This window comes from Camellia sinensis, chromosome 8, assembly GCF_055761805.1.
Source record: "Camellia sinensis isolate YWXY chromosome 8, ASM5576180v1, whole genome shotgun sequence".
Lineage (NCBI taxonomy): Eukaryota > Viridiplantae > Streptophyta > Magnoliopsida > Ericales > Theaceae > Camellia > Camellia sinensis.
Genome location: NC_138968.1, coordinates 136,281,780 through 136,305,256, shown reverse-complemented (window position 1 = coordinate 136,305,256; position 23,477 = coordinate 136,281,780). Strand labels below are relative to the sequence as shown.

General features: G+C 36.4%; 1 protein-coding gene across 4 annotated transcripts in view; it reads left to right on the top strand.

Moving 5' to 3' along the window:
• The first annotated feature begins 9,198 nt into the window (after window positions 1-9,198).
• The window catches only part of LOC114295677 (uncharacterized), a 38,609-nt gene continuing 24,330 nt past the window's right edge, over window positions 9,199-23,477 (top strand). The window contains exons 1-4 of one of the 4 annotated variants that reach the window (XM_082883550.1): window positions 9,199-9,611; window positions 10,335-10,509; window positions 12,516-12,593; window positions 14,300-14,457. In XM_082883550.1, the coding sequence (XP_082739676.1) occupies window positions 14,372-14,457 (86 nt within the window). In that variant the 5' untranslated portion in view covers window positions 9,199-9,611; window positions 10,335-10,509; window positions 12,516-12,593; window positions 14,300-14,371. Of the gene's footprint in view, window positions 9,612-10,334; window positions 10,510-10,807; window positions 11,278-11,358; window positions 11,847-12,515; window positions 12,594-14,299; window positions 14,458-23,477 lie in introns of those variants that run through there. The other 3 variants (XM_082883548.1, XM_082883549.1, XM_082883551.1) reach the window with 3 other exon arrangements.

Here is a 23,477-nt window from a genome sequence, read left to right as displayed (position 1 = left end):
GAGTTTGGACTGGTAAAGATGTGTCTTATGAGCACTTGAGAGTGCTTGGTTGCCGAGCTTTTGTTCACATTCCAAAAGATGAGAGGTCCAAGCTCGATAACAAGTCAAGACAATGCATTTTTCTTGGCTATGGGCTTGATGAATTTGGTTATAGATTATGGGATCCGGTCGACAAGAAAGTTATTCGAAGCCATGATGTTGTGTTTATTGAAGACCAAACAATTGAAGACTTTGGCAAAAGTGATCAACCAAAGCAAAAAACTAGTGATCTCATTGACATGGATCCGTCTCCTTCATTTTCAGTTGATAATGAAAATGGGGGAGATGTGCAGCTACCTATTGAAGATGTGGAGGATGATACTAATCTTGATGAAGTTGAGCCCGAACTTGAAGAAAAGCATCCAACTCAAGAACCACCACCACAACTTGAGTTGAGAAAATCTACAAGGGACCGGCAACCTTCTAAAAAGTATCATCCCAATAAATTTGTATTGATATCCGATCAAGGGGAGCCTGAGAGCTACCAAGAAACAATTGAGCATGCAAAGAAAGGTGATTGGAAAAAGGCTATGGAAGAGGAAATGAATTCCTTACTTGAAAACCATACTTACGATTGAAAACCATACTTACGATTTGGTGAAATTACCTAAGGGGAGGAAAATTTTGAAAAATAAGTGGATCTTCAAATTGAAGAATGATGGCAAGAATCTAAGGTATCAGGCATGCCTTGTTGTGAAAGGCTTTGGGCAAAAGAAAGGTGTTGACTTTAATGAAATTTTCTTGCCGATTGTGAAGATGTCTTCTATTTGGGTTGTACTTGGTATGGCTGCAAACCAAACCAAACCAAGCCAAGCCTTAAGTCCCATCAAATAAGGTCGGCTACATGAATCCTTCTTCTCCACGCGGCCCTATCAAAGGCCATTTCGTTAGTCAAATTAAGTAGATCTATATCTCTATTTACAACGCTAACCAACATTAATCTAAGCCTACCCTGTCCCCTAACACTTCCATTTACCGTTACAGTATCACATCTCTTCACTATTGCATCTGTTGGTCTCCGTTGAATATGATCAAACCATCTCAATCGATTTTCTCTCAACTTATCTTCTACCGGTGCTACTCCTACCCATTCCTGAATACACTCATTCCTAATTCTGTCTTGTCTAGTCTTGCACACATCCACCTTAGCATTCTCATCTTAGCCACTCTCATTTTATCTACATGTTGTTTCTTGGTTGCCCAACACTCCGTCCCATACAACATCGCTGGTCTAATAACCGTTTTATAGAACTTACCTTTAAGTCTAGTGGGTATTCATTTATCGCACAGTACCCCGGATGCACTTCTCCTCTTACACCATCCCGCCTTAATCCTATGGGCCACATCCGTATCAATCTCCCCCGCTGTTGTGATAATTGACCCTAAATAACAAAAATGTTCACTCTTAGGCAGTTCTTGATTCTCAATCTTCACTTTTCATCTGCTTTCATTGTTACCGTTACAAAATTTACACTCTATGTACTCTATCTTAGTTCTACTTATCCGGAATCCTTTAAATTCAAGAGTTTTTCTCCAAATCTCCAACTTTGTATTAACTCCTCTAGTCTCATCCACTAGCACTATATCGTCTGCAAAAAGCATGCACCATGGCACGTCATCCTGAATATTTTTTGTCAACTCATCCATAACTAAAGCAAAAAGATAAGGACTTAAGGTAGATCCTTAGTGTAACCCTACAGTGATAGGAAATTCCTTTGTCTTTCCAGCATGCGATCTAATAGTGGTTACCACCTCTTCATACATGTCCCTAATTATATCAAAGTAACCTTTTGTCGTCATTTCTTTGCTAACACCTACCATATTATATCCCGGGACACTTTATCATATGTTTTCTCAAGGTCGATAAACACCAGATGAATGTCTCTTTTCTTTTCTCTATACTTTTGTATTACTTTCCTCAAAGGATAGATCGCTTCCATTGTTGACTTGCCAAGTATAAACTCAAATTGATTCTCTGACACCTCCGTTATATCTCGCAATCTGCGTTCTATCACCCTCTCCCACACTTTCATTATATGACACATTAGCTTGATTCTTCTATAGTTGTTGCAATTCTGGATATCACATTTATTCTTATTGATTGGCACTAAAATACTCTTCCTCCACTCATCTGGCATGTTCTTAGTCAACAAAATTTTTCTAAACAACCTAGTCAACCAAACAACCCCTTTTTACCCAAACACTTCCAAGCTTCAATAGGGATATCATCTGGTCCTAAAGCCTAATTTGATTTCATCTTCTTAAGTACAATCTCCACTTCAAAGTTTTTAATCCTGCGATAGAACCTATAGTTTTGATTTATCGTATTACTGGCTATTTCTTCCCTTATTGTCGTACCTCCATGTTCCTCACTTAATAGTTTCTCAAAATAATTTTTCAAGGTGACCTTGAAGAAGAAATTTACATGGACCAATCGGAAGGTTTTGTAAAGAAAGGGTAAGAGAAATTTGTTTGCAAATTGAAGAAAAGTTTGTATGGCCTCAAGCAAGCCCCGCGGCAATGATACAAAAAATTTGACTCTTTCATGATGAATAATGGTTTTTCTAAAACCACTTCAGACCATTGTGTGTTTGTGAAAAAAATTTCGGAAAACAAATTTATTATTCTTTTGCTTTATGTTGATGACATGTTAATTATGGGTCAAGATTATACTACGATTAACAGGTTGAAATGGGAATTGAGCAAGTCGTTTGCTATGAAAGATTTGGGACCGGCAAAGTAAATACTTGGTATGAAAATTGTTCGTAATCACAAAAAAGGGGCTTGATTTGGTTGTCTCAAGAAAGCTACATTGAGAAGGTTCTTGAAAGATTCAACACGAATAAAGCAAAGCCGGTTGGTTGTCCACTTGCACTTCAAGCTTAGTTCAAATCAATGTCCTACAAGTGAAAAAGATAAGGAAGAGATGCTGAAAATTCCTTATACTTCACCGATTGGTTCCTTGATGTACGCCATGGTTTGTACAAGGCTAGATATTTCTCACTTCGTTGGTGTGGTGCGTCGTTTTCTCTGTAATCCGGGTAAAAAACATTAGGCTGAGGTGAAGTGAATTCTAAGATATCTTCGAGGGACTTCGAAGGTGTGTTTGTGTTTTGGGGATAGTAAGCCGATGCTTGATAGGTCCATGGATTCTGACATGGTCGGTGATGTTGATTCTAGAAAATCTACTTCGGGGTATTTGATGACATTTGTAGGGAAAGTTGTGGCATGGCAATCTAAATTACAAAAATGTGTTGCTCTCTCAACTATCGAAGTTGAATTTATTGCTATTACGGAAGCTTGCAAAGAAGAGTTATGGTTGAAGCAATTTTTGCAAGAGTTGGGTTTGAAACAAGAAAGGTATGTGCTTTATTGTGATAGTCAAAGTGTTGTTGAGTAAAAATTCTACTTTTCATTTGAGATCAAAACTCATTGATGTGAGATACCATTGGATTCGTGATGTGTTAGATTCGAAATTGTTACAACTTGAAAAGGTTTACAGGGATGATAATATTTCGGATATGTTGACTAAGGCTTTGTCGAAGGATAAACATTTGAAGTGTCGAACTTTGGCGGGTATGGTTGATGTCTCCAACTAAATCGGTAGGGGGAGAATTGTTAGATATACCTCCTTAATGGAATATGAGACCCAATTGGTTTATTAAAAATATTTCATTTGGTTTGGTGTTGGTTATAATATATTTTCTACATATTATATCTAACTTTTGGAAGCCTAATGGGTATTTAATAATCTATTTGGTAACAACTAGGGTTTTGATAAAAAGTCGATATAGCGATCCCTGTTGTCCCTTTACTGTTCTGTTGTGTTTCGGACTCGGTTCCGTGAAGTTGGTTGTGGTATCTATCTTGTTGTCGTCCTTTAATTCCACTTGATTGAGTTTTAGGGTGTTTTGAGCAGGGTTGTTACAGGTTGGTTAGGCCTTGGTTTCAATTCCTTGTTGTTCAGTTTTTAGGCGATCCGCTCGAGCGGGTATTCTTGCGCTCGAGCGGGGATTGCACACCTCCAGTATTTCGTGTTCCTGCAAAACTTCTGCAGATGTGATTTTTACGCTCGAGCGGGTTTGTTTACGCTCGAGCGGTGGCGCTCGAGCGGGTTTTGTGGCACTCGAGCGGGTAATACTTTCTGGGTTTAAGTTCTGGGAGATGGAAATCTACGCTCGAGCGGACTGGTTTTCGCGCTCGAGCGGACTGGTTTTCGCGCTCGAGCGGAAGTGCTTTATTCTTGTGTCTTGGCGCTCGAGCGAGCCTTATTGCGCTCGAGCGTGTTCAGATTTTTGTTCTTGACGCTCGAGCGTTGTGTTCTCCGCTCGAACGGGTCATACGTATATGAGTTATCCGCTGGGTGATTTTAAATCACTTTTTGCTTTTCTTTCTCTCTCCTACTTTTTCTAAAACCCATTTTTGAGAGCCTCTCTCTCTAGAAACTCCCTTCTCTTTAGGGTTTGATCTAGTTAGAGTGTCCTCCTTCTCTTCGGCCTTTGTAAAAGTTGTGTGGATCGTCGAGGGCGTCATTTTGATCCGAGCATCTTGGTCTTTGGAGCACTTTGGTCTTGCGTCTCTTCTCCATCCAAGCTCCTACTCCTCACTATGGGCTTTGTCTTTAAATTTTAGTATTTTGAGATGTTAGGGTTGGTTTGGTAATTTTGAGAGAGTTTGGGCCTTAGTGTAATTTTTACAAAAGCTGGGGTTTTGGCTATATAAAACCTAGATGCATGTTTGGCATGGCAAAGTGAAATTAATGTTAAAACATTAATGAAAATGGAACCTAAGGGTTGCAAATATTAATTATGGAATATGTCCTAATTACATTGGTTAATTAATTTGTATAATTAATTATGAGAAATGAGGAATTGATTTTGGAAAGGCTTGGGATTAAAGGGTGTAGTTGGATTATTTATCACTCACCTAGTTGAAATGTTGATTATATATCCATTGTTGCATTTATTTTCTGTATAAAAATAACTGCTTTGGGCTATCGGTGGAGGATAGTCATGATTGTTGTAGACAATGCATGATGATTAGGCAAACTGAAACTAATCACTGGAATATGTCATTGAGTATGACGGTTGAAAGAATACATTAAATTTATGTATTGTGTGTTGATGTGTATAATTATTATTTATATGCATTGTGTGTGTGTGGGAGGAGATAGGGGATGTACTCCACGGTTTAGGGGAAGATAGGGGATGAACCTCTAAACTGGATGTTGTTGGGAGGAGATAGGGGAGGACTCCATAGATAGAGCTCATATGCTTATCTAGTAATGTGTTGACAGAGCTCATATGCTTGTCATTGGAAGTGTGATAGTGCTTGTATGCATATCTGTGGAAGTGATGATATAGCTTATATACTTATCTGTTGATGTGTGTGATATAGCTAGTATGCTTATCTATGATGAAATAGGAAAGTGCTTAATGTGAGTAATTGTCTCATATGAGTTGTTTGGCCAGGTTCTGAGCCAGGGTTATAAACTGAGAATTTGAAAAGAATTAAAAATGGATTGTAGCATGGACTTGTATGTCATGAAACCGTAAAATGTGATAAGGGAAAGTATCAGTGTTAGCCATCTATCAACTGCTAATCTTTTAGTCATTGTTCATATTTGGTTTAGTGTATCTCTGCTGGGCTGTGGCTCACCCTATATGGGAATATCATTTTCAGGTACAGGTAGCATGCCACCTCCAAGGACGTAGCTTAGGAGGCTAGAGGCAGGCGGACTTTTGTTGTTTTATTCTTTTGATGTATTACATGTATATTCAAGCCAAAGGCTTAATGTGTAATTGAGTTAGTACTCTTTTGTTGTAACCAAGTGTTAACTTGGAAAGCTGTAAGCCTTTAGGGCATTTGCTTTTGTCGTTAACATGTAATACTTTTGGTAATGGAACTCTGATGAATAGATGAATGTGGAGCTTTTATAAATCAATGCATGTCTATATTGATGGGTTTAATGTGATTATTTTGAGTGCGTGACAGCCGAAGAGACAACAATATTTTTGGATTGTTTTATCTTTGAAAGGGGCAGCCGTTTGGCTTTGTGGAGCAATAGCTTTCTTTATCATTATTCAGTGGGTTAATTTGTTAAAGCGTGGCTGTGTGTGTATTGCTTGGGCAAACAAGTAATAGTGCTACTTTGCTTCCTCTGGTTCAATTTTCAATTCTGATTTGGACGTATTATTTTGGGTCTTCTACAACTCTGTTTCGAAGTCTTTTGTTCATCTATTTGGTGATATCTTTCCTCTTGATTATTTGGAATTCACCTAAGGGTGGTTTTGTGAGACCATTCGTGTATCGTTTGTAATCGTTTGGAAACTTTTTGGTTGATAGTGGAATCGGATTTCGATCCCATGGACATACCTCACATTGAGGGACCACGTAAAAAAATTTGTGTCGTTGTTGATTTAATTTTTCCTTATTAATTTTTATTTCCATTGATTGATTTAATTATGGGAAATCATCTATTTTCCCTAACATAACTTTGCAGCCCTTATTCCTTTTAAACCTAATGTCTTTACCATTCAATATAGCATAATGTCTAACAGCCTCAACAAACTGTGCTCTACTCTTAAAAATCATTTCCAACTCAAAAATAGGATTTTGTCTACCAGGCACAGGTTTGAACTCTTTGTACTTGGGCATTTTCCACCAATCATCCTCATCTGATTCTTCAAGCATCTGAGGAGTCTCCATCCTCACTTTCTGTTTGAGACAAATTTCCTGGTTGAGTGATTTGTGATGGCATTCCAGTGTGTTGGTTCATCTCTAGCACTGGTTCCTCATTCATACTATAATCACTATCAACAAACACCTCATATTGAGCCTCAAAATTAGAACTACTACCCCTTTGCTCACCAACATTACCTTCATAAGTGATACCCCATTGCCCATCCATATCGACTTCATGACTAGTACCTCCTTGTCACTCAACACTGCCTTCATGAGTTCTACCACCTTGCCCATCAACATTAACTTCAAAAGTATTGCCTTTTTTATTAGTGTTGCAGTCCCATTCCCAAGCATGAACATTTACATCATGGAAATAGTTTTCAAACCTATGTTCCACAAAGTCAACAACCTCAACATTGGTGCTTGCATGAGACCAAGAAACAGAGACAATTTACACATGTATGGGACCACAAAAGCATCAAAATTGCTACCCACAATCTATAAATGCATGGGACAAAAAATCATCAAATTAATAGAGACATGACATAAATGCATGGGACCACAATGGAATAAAAAAATACAATGTCTTTTAACAATAATCTGTTCCAAAACAGAACTTTCATAACTTCTATTCCAAAAACAAACCAGAAAAAATACATAAAAAGTCATGTGGCATCAGAATACACTTTTTTTTTTTTTTTGTTTTTTTTATATATAAAACTACAACACTTTTCTGTTAAGTATTTGACAAAAACAAATAAAAAAACAAACAACAAAGAAATTCTTAAAAGCATCACTTTGGAGACTTTGATCCAATAAAACACTATTTTATATAAAACAAATAGCACTTTCTTAATTTTTGTTCCAAAAACAAACAAAAAATAATGCTTAAAAAAACATAGAATGCTTAAACAATGATTTTACTTGTAGTTACAGGAACACCAAATACACAAGTTGAAAAAAAAAAAAACCATGCACAATCAACTATACAAACGCAAACTGACAAAAAAACATGCACAATCAACTATACAAACGCAAAATGACACAGAGAGAGAGAGAGAGAAAAGTATACGTACAGGTTTGGAGTTCACCATGTTCGTGTTCATCTTCATCGTGTTGATCCATCCGAAATCAAACTCAATAAATACAAACATTGGTGCAAAACCCTTCCAATGTTGTTGATTCACACAAATCCAAACCTAAATCAAGTTGATTTGGGTGAAATTTTAAAACCCTAGATAAATCCCAATTGTTTTCTTCTAATTATATCAAATACGTATGACGTATAAGTTTCCTCCTATTGATTTTTTTTTTTTAATGGAGATATAAGTGAAAAGTCTATTTTACTTGTATAGCAATTTTGAATCTCCTGTATAGCAATTTTGAATCTCACGTGTATGCCACGTTTTCACTTTTGCCTTAACAATTTGGTTGTCATCTATCATTTGGACTAACATTAGGAGTGAGCAGCGGATATATCAATCCGTCAAAATCGATTGAACCGAACTGATCCGTCGCATTTTGGACGGATGTGTAATGATGAGCGGACGGTTGCGGATTGATTTTCTCTAATCCGCTAATCTGGCGGACGGATGGCGGATTTGAGATTCCTTTGGCCGCAACCAAACTGCCAAACCGCGAGCACCCCTAGTAATTTATAAGATTTTGTGTTTTCAATTTGTTTAAATATTCTGTTTGTGTTTTCAATTAAAAAAGAGTTTAAATATTCTTTGAAAAAAAGTTTTCAACTTAAATATCTTTTTTGAATTGAAAAAAATAAACGTATTATTTATCTATATTTTTTTTTTGTTTTTAAATCTATCTCTAAAAATAATAAATAGAAAATATGAAATATACTGGTTGGTTTTTGTTTTCAAAAATTGATATAGATGTAACAATATAGAGACATACAATCTCTAATACGACTCTATTCATGGTTTTGGTGGTTTGAATTGTTTTTATATTTTAATAACCACATATTGTAATACTTTATGTGGATGAGGCATGCTGTGATTGTAGTATGTGGATGAGGCATGCAGTGATTGTGATATTCAAAAATTTCAAACTTTTGAGGCATGCAGTGATTGTAATATTTTTTAAGTCATTGACTGTAATACTTTATTTATTTTTATTTTTTTTGAGGAAGTGCATAAGTTGAATTATATTAAAAATTTATAAAATTTTAAACCGCCAAACCGATTCGCATCCATTCACCAAACCGTCAACCCGTTCAATCCACATCCGTCGGATTGGCGAACGAATGCGGATTGATTTTTTCTAATCTGTCAATTTAGTAAACGGATGACGAATTGGAGGTTTCGTGGCCGCAACAGACCCACGCCCACCCCTATTAAACATAACCAAAATGAGGGAGTTTAAGGACTATATAAATAAAAAGGTGATACTTAGGGGTAAAAGTATAATTAACCCTAATTTTTAAGGATGATAAACTCCTGGGATTAATACAGGAGGGAGGGAGGGAGGGAGGGAGAGAGAGAGAGAGAGAGCGAGAGCTGAGAGAGCAGTGCCGCCACCGCTGAGAGAGCAAGCTTCACGCGTATTCTCCTTCTTCGGTGGCGGAGGCGATTCAGTCAGCAATCGAGGTGGTTCCGTGGCGGTGCCGCCGTCGCTGAAGCTACATACAGAGAGAGATGTGTACAGGCCGGGCGATCCAGTTCTCATCACTATTGAGATTCCTAACAGTTCTCCAAGTTCAGTTTCATCTCTGTCCCAATCCAACAATGCGATTACTAGTCATGATAACGATAGTAACGCTGAATATTCGCCTTTGATCGAAAAGCTGACCTTCGAAATGAAAGGGATTGAGAAGTTGGATACTCAGTGGTTCACCACGCTGAAGCCATTGTCCGATTCGAACCAAAGAAGAGGTTGCTTGTGTTATTTAATTATGTCTCTATCCTCAATTGAGTTTTCAGTTCCATTCTTTTGTGTCTTTTTGCTTTTTCCAAGTATATTCTCTGGTGTTCTCATAATTCAAGTAGAACAGTTATATGTGAAATCATGCTATATTTATATAAATGTGCGTGTGTTAGTAAAATTTATGTTAAGTCTTAATCGATAGAGACTTAACAACAATTTTAAGCAAACAACCAAATAGAAAATCGGACGATTGTGTAAAGATTCTAATGCCTTGAGGCCATGTTTGTTTGGACGGACTGGATTAGCATTCCCATGACTAATAGTCCTAGGAGTACGAATTCATTGGATTATATATCCCATCTTAACTAATAGTCAAGTTTAAAATAATTAGTCCGTACTTTAATTGTTTAACCAAATATCGGATTAATAATTTTATTGGACTATTAGTCCAATCCCAAGCTCATATCCATCTAAACAAACATGGCCTGAAAGTACAAGGACTTCCTTAGAATAATTAACTATCGAAAGAGTGAAGTAAATACAGAAAAACTTCTATTGAAATTTTCTAAGTTTACAAGATAACAAATGGTTGAAAGCTACTCCTAAAAGTTAAGATAATCTACTCCTAGGAATTAAGGTAGACTACTCCTAAATATAAAGGAAAAAAAAACTATGATAAGTTTGATGATTTGTTGATCCCCTTCTCTTGTTTGTGCCTTGCCAATTTATAGGCTCATGTCCATGGTTTCCTTCAACTGCTCAACAACCGCTCTTATAGCCACGTTGCCACAAACATCATCAGCATCAGCAGTTACTTCATCATCATCCAATATGATAGCCATGGTGCCACACTTTCACAACTTCCTCAAACCACTTCATGCCTTCCATGGCTCCTTATTTCATGGGGTATGGATATTCATTTCAATTTCTGCATCCCAGTCCAATCTTTGAAAACCTGCAGTTGCAACTTCCGTTTACTGCTCATGTTCTGCAATAAAGTAAAAAACAAAAACAATAATAATAATACTAATAATAAAAATAGATAATGATAGAGATAATAAAATATGGCCATAGTAAATCTTTAAAGATGGTCATGGTCTGAATTGACAGACCAAAATCAGTAAGCCACAATCAATGAGATTAGATTTGGCTATGATCGACAGGTCACAATTGATAGGCCACAATCAATAAAATTATATTTGGCTTCAATCGATAAGCCACAATCAATAAGATTAGATTTGGTCACAGTCAATAGGCCATAATCGTCAGAAAATATTTATGGTGCAAATTGTGTGATAAATTTTCAATTTTGTTTTGGAGAATTTATATATATATATATATATGTATGTATGTATGTCTGTTTATTTATCGAATGCAACTAAATATATCAAAATGTCTGTTTGAAAATAGGGATTGAATTGAACCCTGTTTGTACATGGCAGTTAATGTATAGCATATAGGCTATATTTATATTATAGTTTGGCAATTTCTGGTGAAGGAAATCTCAGAAGTATGTGGTTTAGGGGCTTTGGGTTGGTATGATTTTTAGTTGATCTGGTGAGATTGAGTCCTCCACATGGCAGATTTTCTTCAGCAAGTGAGAAATCTTCGGTTCCATTGCTTGCAGATATAAGACTTATCCGATTCCCTGAACACCACTTCCTCCAACTTGTTGTAAGACTTTTTTTTTGATGTGCTTTAATTTCCTTTATTTTTTTGCTTTCTGTTAGAGCCCGCTTGGTTAGTGGTTTACAGGCGCTCAAGCATTGGCTTTTGGTTGCTCGCTTGCTTATCGCTCGACTTGTGCTCAAGTGCTGAAAATCTTGCAAGGTCTGCTCTCTTAGTGCCAGCAATTGAGTGTGTTACCTTTTTATGAATGCGCTCGCTTAGCGCCCCACAGGTGTTTGAGACCTGAAAATACTGCAGGTGTGCTCATTTAGTTGCCCTACATACACTTGAGCATTGGTGGCGTGTTTGGAGGCCTATTTTATGACCATTGTGCCCCTTATTGTTTAAAGACAGCCTTTTGGCATTGTGGGCATGCGAGTAATGGTTATTGAAGCTTTTAGATCCACTTTCTCTCTCTATAGAAGCTTCATAACTTCTTCATCTAGACTCAATTGGTGATGGATATTGGAGCTTGGAGCTTCCTAGATACTATTGGATCTATGGTGCTTGATGCATCAAGGCCATTTTGGAGCGGAGTTAAAGTTTGTTGAAGTTTGTGGTAGACTCAATTGTAGGTAAACTTGGGTAAAGGGTTGTAAATCATTCAATTATGCTTTGTAACCGTTTGATTTATTAGTAAATTGCTTTTGGACATTGGCGTCATAATTTTCTCCCTGTAGAAGTGGGTTTCTACAGGTTTTCCACGTTAAGTTGATTGCTTACACCTTGATGAGATTGTTAGAATGATAATTTAATTGCTTAATTGATGGATTGATTGGTTTATTGATTAATATTTGAATTAGAGATCAATTAATCACGTGCTAATTTTAAAATTGGTATTGATTTGTCAAATTGGCCTATTGACCCCCCTCTACGCACGATTCCATAGTTGCTTAGAATTTCATTCATTATTTTTCTTATGTCAAAAAAAAAAAAAAAATAAAATAAAATAAATGAAGAAGGAAAAACAATGAAGAAGAAGGAAAAACAATGAAAAAGAAAAAGATGAAGAAGAATCTCGTCTACTCATTTAACATTGTTATCTTTATGGGTCGCTGAAACTAGTTTTATTGTTTTGTTTGAGTGTCTAAAGCATCCCCTCGGATTGGGAGACCCTATTGTGTATGTGTGTCATCATCAAAATCAAGAACTAAAGAGTAGTACACCCTATGAATTCCGTTGGATTCAGTTTTCTTATATTTGCTTATTTTTTATTAAGTGTGTACCATAAAAATCATTTTCAGGTGAATATGTTTTTATGGACTGCTCCATGACACGTATAGTTTCCAATCAAATTGTTTCCCCTCAGGCCACTAAAACATGTAAGTTGAGCAATGATTTATTACATTCTGTTTCTATTTTTATTCTATGCTTATTTTAAATACTCTCTGCTTAATTTAAATAACGGAAAAACTCAGATGGTGTTATTTCATCTATCCCTCTCCATTAATCTATGTTACATGGATTCAGGTACAACTTACAAGTATCGGGTGCGAGCGCATGTCTAAGCATAAGATCTTCCTAAATCTAAATCTTAGGATATTAGGATATGCATTCAAAGTTGGGTATTGTTAAGGGGACTCATCTTAAACAAATATATATTGCATATTGCATAATATTTTTAGATAAGATGTTATAAATTATTTAGAAATGTACTACAAACTAAATGTGATCTAGGAAAATTATAGAATTTTTATCGCCCATTCGTGTGAGAAGTTAGAAATGTTTCTTTATTAGCAAATGTGAGCGTCTTTTTGTTCAAATATCATATAATATTAGAGGATTTGTTTGTCTAAATTGGGTATGGCTGTATGGGGTCATTTCTTGGTTCACTTCTTGGTTGGAGATGCTACAAATGACCAAACTACTTGCGATTCAAGTTCAAAAAGACTTTTATGGTTTTCTTCTGAGGCTGCTCTAGACTTTATTTAGACCTTTATTTTTTTGATAAATAAATATTCTTGAAGGGCGAGGCTAGCGTGAATGTAGGTCCCATTACCACAAATTATGACAAAGGCTTTGCCAGTTGGCTACCTTAGGTGAGCACCCCTCTCAAGTGCAATCAATGGAAGTCGCCAACCTAGGCCATAGGCCTTTTTGATCACCCATAGAACCCTTGGCCTTCATGATTAGCAAAATAAATTATTTGCTCTTGATGTTTCTTTCACCATTGTATTCACTAATCTTGAGAGTGCACTCTCGATATTTGTTTCCCTTTGTGGCACTGCTTTAAAAGCCAGTTTTTTGGCTTAAAAAAATGCCAGAAAAGAGCCAATGCAAAAAAAGACGCAAGCATTTGGCAACCCATATGACCTTTTGGTTTTTTAATTGACAAAATGATTACCTTAACCTTACACATGAATTGTGTTGAATAGATGAGCCTATTATAGTCATATAGGTAATTTGTTAGCACCGGGAATTGGGTCAGCAAGAGCATCTAGCCTTTTTGGAGGCAAACATACTTGGCTTTTTTGGGCTTTTTTTTTTGTTTTTTTGTGTAAAAGCTGAAAAGCTAGCTTTTAAGTCGGGTCCAATCAGAACACAATTCCTTTCTTCTTTGCTGGGTAGTTCTTACACCCTGACTTTGAAAATTTGCTTGAATATCGACTCTTTCAGTTTTCTTCTTTATTTCCTTTATCATTTTTATCCTTCAGAGAATTATTTGTGCTTCTTTGGCTGTTTTGTTTGCCTTTTCTTTTTTAAAGTTTCTTATAAGGATTGGGAAGTTATTACCTTGGCTAATTGTGTTATTGTAGTGGAAGGTACATCTCAAAAGGAGTGCAGGGGCCTTACGATTAATCCTAGGCTTGAATTTTCTTGGATTTCATAAGTTTGCTTTATGTAGATCTTATTTGAGATATAATGCTGCTCCGCCTTAAATTTTTTTTATACTTACTAAATTTTGTTTCACTTGCCGCATGTTGGGTGGTTAGTCTTGCTATGATGAGACTTGTGAGCATTGTTGTATCACTTCTAAATTTTCTCTTGTTTAAGCTAATTGATCCCTAAAGCGTTCATGTTTGTGCAGATCTAGTGCGAACTTTACTACCGAGCATTATACCACCATCATATAGGGGTGCTACCATTCGTTATTTGTATTATGTTAGATGAACATTATCCGGACAATATCTCAGATTGGAGAATGGAAACTCTCATGGAGAATCGAGTAGAGATTTTGCTGAGCTGGTTAGTTTCTTCATATTTCCTAATTTCTATTATGATCCCAGAAATGATTTTGTTATGCTTCCTTTGTCTGCTTGATTCCTAAGAAGAATAATTCTTTGAAGATTGGTGATTTTAGACACATTATTTTGGTTACTTCTCTTTACAAAATCTTGGCAAAAGTCTTGTATAGAAGATTGAGGGTGGGGTTGAGAAGGACTATTTCTTCTTATCAAGGGGCGTTTTTTGAGGGATGCCAGATATTGAATGTGGCCTTAGAGCATCCACAATGGATGTGTTAAAAATGTGTGTTATATGACAAAAAGTGATAAAAGTGGGACCAAAAAATGTGTGTTAAGAGTTTGTTAATTTAGTGAGTGAATAGGGATTGAATGGTTGTAACGCCCTCAAATATATAACATAAAACCCATCAAATAAGACAAGCATTTGCATATAAACTAACCACATTCTTTTATTCATTAGAGCTCCATTACATAAGTATTACATGTTAACATCATAACAAAATGCCCTACAGGCTTACAGCTTTCCAAGTTAACACTTGGTTACAACAAAAGAGTACTAACTCGTTTACACATTAAGCCCTGGGCTTGAAGTTACATGTAATACATCAAAAGTTAAGCGACAAAAGTATGTCCGCCACTAGCCTCCCAGCTATGTTCTTGGAGGTGGCATGCTTCCTGCACCTGAAAATGATATTCCCATATAGGGTGAGCCACAGCCCAGTAGAAATACACTAAACCAACCATGGACAATGACTAAAATATTAGCAATTGATAGATGGTCAATACTGATACATCCACATAAATCACATATTTATGTCATACAACTTATGAGTCTAAGTTACCTTTCATTTTTTTCTTTTTCAACAGATAAGCATGCTAGCTCTATCATTATTTCCACAGATATGTATAGAAACTATATCTCACATTCAGATAAGCATAAAAGCTATATCCACATTCTCAACAGATATGTATAACAACAATATCCCACATTCACAGATAAGCATATAAGCTATATCCACATATCACAAAGATAAGCATATAAGCTCTATCTTCACTTCTTTAGACAAGCATATGAGCTGTATCTACGGAGTTCATCCCCTATCTTCTCCCTTCACTAACCGGTTTAGAGGTACATCCCCTATCTTCCCCTAAACCGCGGAGTACATCCCTTATCTCCTCCTCTACACATAACGTATATAAACACATTGGTTCTATATACAATCACCCAATACATACAGTTAATGTATTCTATCAACCGTCAAGTCCCATGACACATTTCATTGATTAGTTTCAGTTTGCCTAATCATCATGCATTGTCTACAACAATCACGACTATCCTCCACCGATAGCCCAAAGCAGTTACTTCTAAACAGAAAATAAATGCACAAATGGATATTCAATCAACATTTCATTTCCTCATTTCTCACAATTAATTATCCTAATTAATTAAACAATGTAATTAGGCCATTTTCCATAATTACCATTTCAACCCTTAGGTCCCATTTTCATCAATGATTCAACATCAATTCCATTTCTCCATGCCAAACATGCATCTAGGTTTATTATGAATAAAACTCCAACTTTTGTAAAATTACACAAAAGCCCCAAACTTTCACAAAATTACCAAACCAAGCCCAACATCTCAAAATACCAAAATTTAAAGACAAAACCCATAGAGAGGAGTAGGATATCCCTACCTCAAATTCGGAGTCCCAAAGGAGAAGACGACAAAACTCAACGTGCTCCAAAACCCGAGATTTTCAGATTAAAATGAAGCCCTCGACGATCAACAACCTTTTTGTAAAGGCCAAAGGTGAGTAAATCACTCCTACTAGATCAAAACCAAGAGAGAAGGTAGAGTCTAGAGTGAGAGGCTCAACAATGGTGATTTTGGAAAAGTAAGAGAGAAGAGAAAGTGAAAAAGTGATTTGAAGAGTCACAAATTCGGGACTTTAACCCAGGTCTCCGCTCGAGCGTAAAACACCCCGCTCGAGCGGCCACTCACAGACTTCCGCTCGAGCGGCCAACCTCCCGCTCGAGCGCAGAATGCACTCGCCCAGCACTTTTGCAGAACCAGGCCTCCGCTCGAGCTCCCAACCCTACGCTCGAGCGTCCACTCACACAGATCCGCTCGAGCGGCCAACTCCACGCTCGAGCGTACAACACTGCACAACAAATACTGGATGGGTGTATTACCCGCTCGAGCGCCAACACCTCCGCTCGAGCGTACAGGCCAAAAATCTGGGCAACTAGTTTTGGTTTCTAAACTCAACCAACCTGAAACAAATCCGCCCAACACATCCTATAACTCAAATACGTTGTAAAAAGGATGTAAACAAAATAATAATCAACTACCAACATCCACGGACACATGTCCGGATCACTATACAATAAGGGTAAACCCGGGATCGCTATAATGGTGATACAATGTATATGTTAAAATGTGTGTTAAGGGGTGTGTTAAACAATATATATATATATGTACATAGTTTGCAGCAGCTGGAGAGAAGGGTCCAGCTGGTCAACCGGTCACACCCTTTTTTATTTTTTTTATTTTTTAACTTGAAGAGTCCGGACATCCGGCCGGACGACCCTGCGGCACTTCCCTCTCTCTCCCTCACTGGTTAAAACACTGGCTGCAGCTAACACACTATTCAACATCTGACACTGACTTTGACTACTAACATTACCCTTAACAGCTCCATTGTATGAACAAAATGGAGCTTGGCTGGCCAAAAGATTAACATCTGACACTAGTGGAGGGTTAACAGCTCCACTGTGGATGCTCTTAGTAGCTAATGAAGTGGAGTATTGGAGCAAATAAAGAAACTGTCATCTTTAAAGCAGATTTTGAAAAGGCATATGATCATGTGTACCCAACATTCCAAATATGAAATGTCCGTAGAAAACATAAAATATCCCACAAAATTCAACATTCTAAATTTCAATACACAACAAAAACATTAGAAATTTGACAAACACAAACATTTTTTAGCATTTAAAAACATAAAAAAGCAAAGGACTTGATTAATTGCTTAGCAAATAATCTCATCTCCAGCAGTGGCCAAAATTCGTACCCAGCAATGACTAAAGTATCGGCTGTATCGTCTAAGTGATGAAAAAAAAAAGTTCTTAACTTTACTAACAAAAATTAAAAACAAATAAAAAGACAAGATTTAACTCCTGGTCTTAAGCTAGGATTTGGTGTGCATACAACATCACATTTTTATTACTACTCAAAATAGATGGTTGAGATCAAATCAAAACATTAAAAAGAACAGCCATTGCCTTGAGCACCTCATGATTGAGCTTGAGATGAGTGCCTTCTTGTTGCCTAGCCTCAGGCCTCTTGAGGCGCTTAAGCTTTGCCTCGCCTAAGCATTTTCTTTGGCATGCTTTTCATGACAATGGTTTGATGGCAAAGCTGGTAACACTCTTAAGGCATCTAGAGGTTTCAGGTATGGCGATCCTCTATCCCTCTCTTGTTTTAACCTCAGTGGTTGATGTCTTGAGTAGGATGCTTGATAGGGCTAAGGGGAATGGGTTAGTGGACAGTTCGTACTTCAAATAGAGCGTGTTTTTTTTTTTTTTTTTTTTTTTTAAACGGCAACAAAAAGGATTATCATTAAAGAGGAAGAAAGGAATTGTAGGAGAGTCGGAGGACAAGAAGTCCTCCGAAAAGGGGAAAAAATGAAACAAAATAGTGTCTCAAGTTATGAATCACACGTTGCCCTCCAATCCCTAGAAATCAAACAAAAATGGTATCCCCCTAAAAGGAGAGGACACTGAAGCCCAAAAAGAAGACAAGAAACAAGCTCTATCACATAAGGTTTTACATTATCCATGTTGTCCTCAAAGATCTTTGCTTTCTCTCCGGCCAAATAACCCAAAAGATTGCATGAAGGAATCATCATCACACCACCTTTGCCTTTGTATTACTACCAAGGTTTCGAAAAGCAATTGCGGTCGCCGTGACGGTTGTGGTGGCGCCGAAGGCCGTAGCATATCGGTTGCGGTAACCGGAACTGTGATTTTTTTTTTTACTTTTGCACAATTTGAAGAAAACTTATCGCTATGCATATTTTTTTTTTAATTTTTTTTTCTAGAATTACATTTATTAGAATTTAAAATAGATTTTGATCAATTTTTGTTAATTTTTAAGTTTGATCCAATATATTTCATATTTTGAAATCAAAATAAAAGGAGTTTTTTACATTTTATTTCAATAGTTAATAACTTTAAGAATAATTGATTTTAAATGTTTACAAATTATTTTTGACCAATACTTGAACTAATGAATAAAAAATATTCACAATTATTAAATGAAATGATTATAAAAATAAAAATTGTGCCATAATCAAAAAATATTTTTGAGTTTTTAAAGACATTTTTTAGACAACACATTACAGTAACAAAATAAAAAATATTTATAATTAAATATTAAATAAAATGATTATAAAAATAAATACAACCACTGTTTACATATTTTTTTATTTTACATGTTAATGTAATGAAATAAAAATTAAAAAAAATTATAAAGAAAATGAATTCATATGAGATTTTTTCTTTGGATTTAGATCACTCGAGTATTTGTTCTTTTTTTGTAAGCTTTTATTTATTTATTTTTTTGGAAAAGGAAGTTATTCAAAATATTATAAAATGGTGTAATGGTGTGTAATGGATCATTATGGCCGTTACATTACCGCTACGGCCGTTACGTAACACTGAAATGGCCGTTACCTATGAAGTACGGATACAGACACGGGACAAGGCAATTTTAAAAAAATGGGGACAAGGACACGGACACAGCAAGGGACACGGTGAATTTATTTATTTATATTTTTATGTGTTACGTGGATTCATATTACATTTATCCTAAATCAAAATTAACAAACACTAACATAGTAACATTAATTCAAGCTTCAAATAGATGTAGATCCAATTTCTTGCACGTCTTCATCATCATCACCATCTTTTTCTTCGTTTGCACCTCCATCATCTATAAACAACCCAACCTCCATCTCAGGTTCATCAAGTGAAAGATTTGCAACCTCAAGCATCCCAACATCATCAAATGAATCAAATGTGTCGCCTGCAATATCCCATAACTTAGTCTCTCCTTCAAGGTATTGTAGGGTTCTCCTTGATAAAAAGCAGAGGTTGCTATGAACAAAAACCAAATCCTTTGCACGTTGGGGTGTCATCTTGTTTCTTCTCATTGAATGGATAAAAGAGTGTATACTCCAATTCCTCTCAGCACATGACGAAGAAGAAGGTTGCACAAGTATCCTTAAAGCCAAAGATTGAAGAGTGGGTGCAGATGCACCATAAACAACCCACCAACTATGAGGATCCATATCACATACATCTCCAGTGGAATCAATGTCAGCAAATGGCCCCTCTTTGGTTGAGAACTTGGCATACTCCAAATTTGCTCTAGTGCTCTCCATTGGATCATCAAAGAACCTTTTCAAGCACTTTTTTGATCTCAAGGCAGACCTCCTCATCCCTATGTGGAGAAACTTAGCTTGGATCCTTATGAAGCCACACATCACTATAATATCTAAAATGACAAAAATGTACTACTCATTATAAATGTGAAAGAATAATATTAATTAAATTAATAAAAATAGTAAATTGTGTTGTAATCACCTTGGATTCAATGAGTGTACCAAGCAATGAAGTGGTGTGTTATTCTTGTTCCACCAGTCTACAAGAATCTAATGTACACAAGGTTCTGAAAGCGGTTGCGGTCGCCGTAACGGTGGCGGTGGCGCGGTTGCGGTTGCGGTTGCGGGGTGTAAAGGCTGTAGCGTAACGGTTGTGGTAACCAGAACCGTGAATTTTTTTTATTTTTCGCACAATTTGAAAAAAACTTACCGATATGCATATTTTTTTTTCCATGGTCATATTTATTAGGTTTAAAATAAATATTGATCAATTTTTGTAAATTTTTAAGTATGATCCAATATATTTCATATTTTTAAATCACTATAAATTGAGTTTTTTACATTTTATTTTAATAATTAATGACTTTATATTATACAAAAAATCAATCACTAACTATTATATATAAGATAAACAATGACAAAAGTAAGAGAATAAATAAGAGCCTAAATTTATATATATACATATTTTAACCAAGCCAAATAGATAATGACCATACTTATTATTATTATTATTATTATTATTATCAAACAATATATAGACAGATGCACATAAACAAAATAGTTGAGTGATAGCAGCTGAATAGAATAGCATAGGTCTTACAGCTTCAACAAATCAATAACATGTTCTTCATCTTCCCTCTTCTCTCTCTCTATCTTTTGCTCCTCCATCTTCTCTCTTTATCTTCCCTCTTCCCCCCATTTTCAACTTTTTTTTGTGTGTTTTTTCGAAAGAAACAGTTCGGAACTGTTACGTAACGGTGCGTAACAGGCCGGTACAGTTGTTACGGCTCCATTACGACCGCTATGGCAGCCGCTACGACCGATACACCTGTGAATGTCAATCACACTGCAAAAGCGGCCGTAACGGGTGGCGGTAACCACCAAAACCGTCACGTAACGGCGTTACGTAATGGTTGCGGCCGCTTTTTAAAACCTTATGTACTATATTATAGAATGTAGACTCTTCTTCTAGTCGCTTTCCTTCATGCTTATATATCACCATCTTCACTTTTTCTATCATTGTACATGTCATATACTAAGTGAAGAGATGGTCTATCGGTGTTATAAACTCTAATCATGTCATAAATTGGAGCAGTATAGGAAAGTATGTAGTCGACTTGATCCTACCAAAAGTCATCCAGCAACTTATCCTTCACAAACTTAGCCTTACCAATATCATCATTCCTATAACAGCTCCATTTGTCACTAATTATCATTGTTTGGATACCTTGCTTTATCAACTTGACCCTCTTAGGCATGACAATGGAAGAAGCAAAGCATGAAAGAAGCTTCAAACTCACAAACTCATTTTACATTGCCAACCTCATGGAATGATTACAAATAAAATTCTTGATCATCATCACATCACCCACAATCTCACTAATCCAATTACACTTTTCAAATGCAACTGAATTATTTTCCACATTCTTGGCAGCACAAATATTCTTCAAGGCAAGATTGAGGGTGTGCACAACACAAGGAGTCCAAAAGATGTGAGGAAATTGCGCTTCAATTAGGTGCCCTGCCGCCTTGCAATTTGGGACATTATCTGTAATGACTTGAACCACATTTTTAGGCCCAACATCCATGATTACTTCCTTCATCAAGTTGGAAATAAAATACTTGTTCTTTGTTTCCCCTAAACAATCAACCGTTTTAAGAAACATAGGCCTACCTCTGGTAACAGCCATAAAATTTATTAATGGCCTTCGTTTGGAATCACTCCATCCATCACTAACTATACTCACCCTTCTCTCTCCATGTGCCTCGAATAAGGTCTAATAACATATCAATGTTTATCCCTTCTTTTTGAAGCAATGTAGTTCTCAACATGTTATACCTAGGCGGTACATATCCTTGTATGTTGTTATTTGCAGCAAAAGTAAATGCACTAACATAGTAAGGATTTCTTGCCAAATGAAATGGCAAGCCTATTGAATAAAACATTCTAGCTATCTCACCATTTAATCGTTCTCGAGCCCCAATGTTAAATGTTTTCATAACAAGGTTACTACTTCCACTCCCTATAGCAGTTGACCTCTTCCTTTTTGATCCATAGATCTCGTCTGCTTCATTGAAACATAAACCTAATGATGCACTTGAACTAGGAGGAGGTAATGGGACTTTCTTCAATCTAGAGTTTTTCAATTTCAACTCTGCTTCTACAATTAGTTTCTCAAATTCAGCTTTATCCTTACTTGTTACTTTTGGACACAGTTCTATCCCTTGATTTTTAATTTGCATCAAAGGGACTTTTACCCTAGTGTATGAACCTTTACATGTAGCCCGACAAAAGTTACATTGAAAAGTGTAGTTCCCCCTTCTTGCACTAGATTTTTCTAATCTAGTCACATATTTCCACAGTGGCTTATCATGTTCAGCATCAAAGGCTGATGGTGTGTTATTGGTAGAATTTGAATTAGACATTTTTTCTATAAATTATAGCCATCATAAATTAACACTCACATTAGGAGAAGGGGGGGGGGGGGGGGGGGGAGAAAACATTCTTAAAATAAAAAATACAGTCTTAAAAAAAATACCCTCATGTTACCAGATCTCTTGAGATTCGTAACAAAGAATCTCGTTGCAGTTATTGGGATTACATTGATGCTTTTTCCCAAGCATTTTATTACTAGAATCCTCCACGGAGCCATTCTTGGTTTTTCTGTGTTCTTTCCGAAGTTCTTAAAAACGATCTCCCAAATTGGTTTCTCGTTTGATGGGATAAGTTTGGTCTCCAGCTCAATGCCTTTCCAGAACCCATTCGCCATGCATTTAATGAATGGCAAATTGCTTACAGTCGTATTCCAGTTTATAAGGATATTTCCATGTCCAAATCTACAGTTCATTTTATTATTCGCTTTGGAATTCCATGGATTTGGAAGTGGGATTTCCAGTGTGATGTCTAGAATAAAGTCCCCTGTTTAAAAAGGGTTTTCTTTACCAAGTGGTGGACTAAGGGGCTTGACACCCCTAAACAGCAACAGGAAATTTTATAGAACATTAAAACCCATACACAGGCTTGCTGGGATGCCGTTCCCAAATTACTCCCAGCAACTCTAGTTCAAAATCCTTTTGTTCAAATTCAAAATGAATTAAGACAAAAGTTTCCAGGATTATCTGAGCAAGAATTAATTGTTAAAAGCATGGACTTTATGAAAGAGCAATTCTTGCAGTCACTTTCCAGAGATGATACCAGCATGAAGTCTGGTTCCAGTAGCCATGGAGGTCCAGAAGAAGAGCATTTCGATCCTCTTTTGGACGAAAATGAGTTTGCAGTATTAGCAGGAGAATCCCAAGATCCAACTGATAATGAGCCAAACATGGGTGATTTTTGGGATTCCTTGACTGG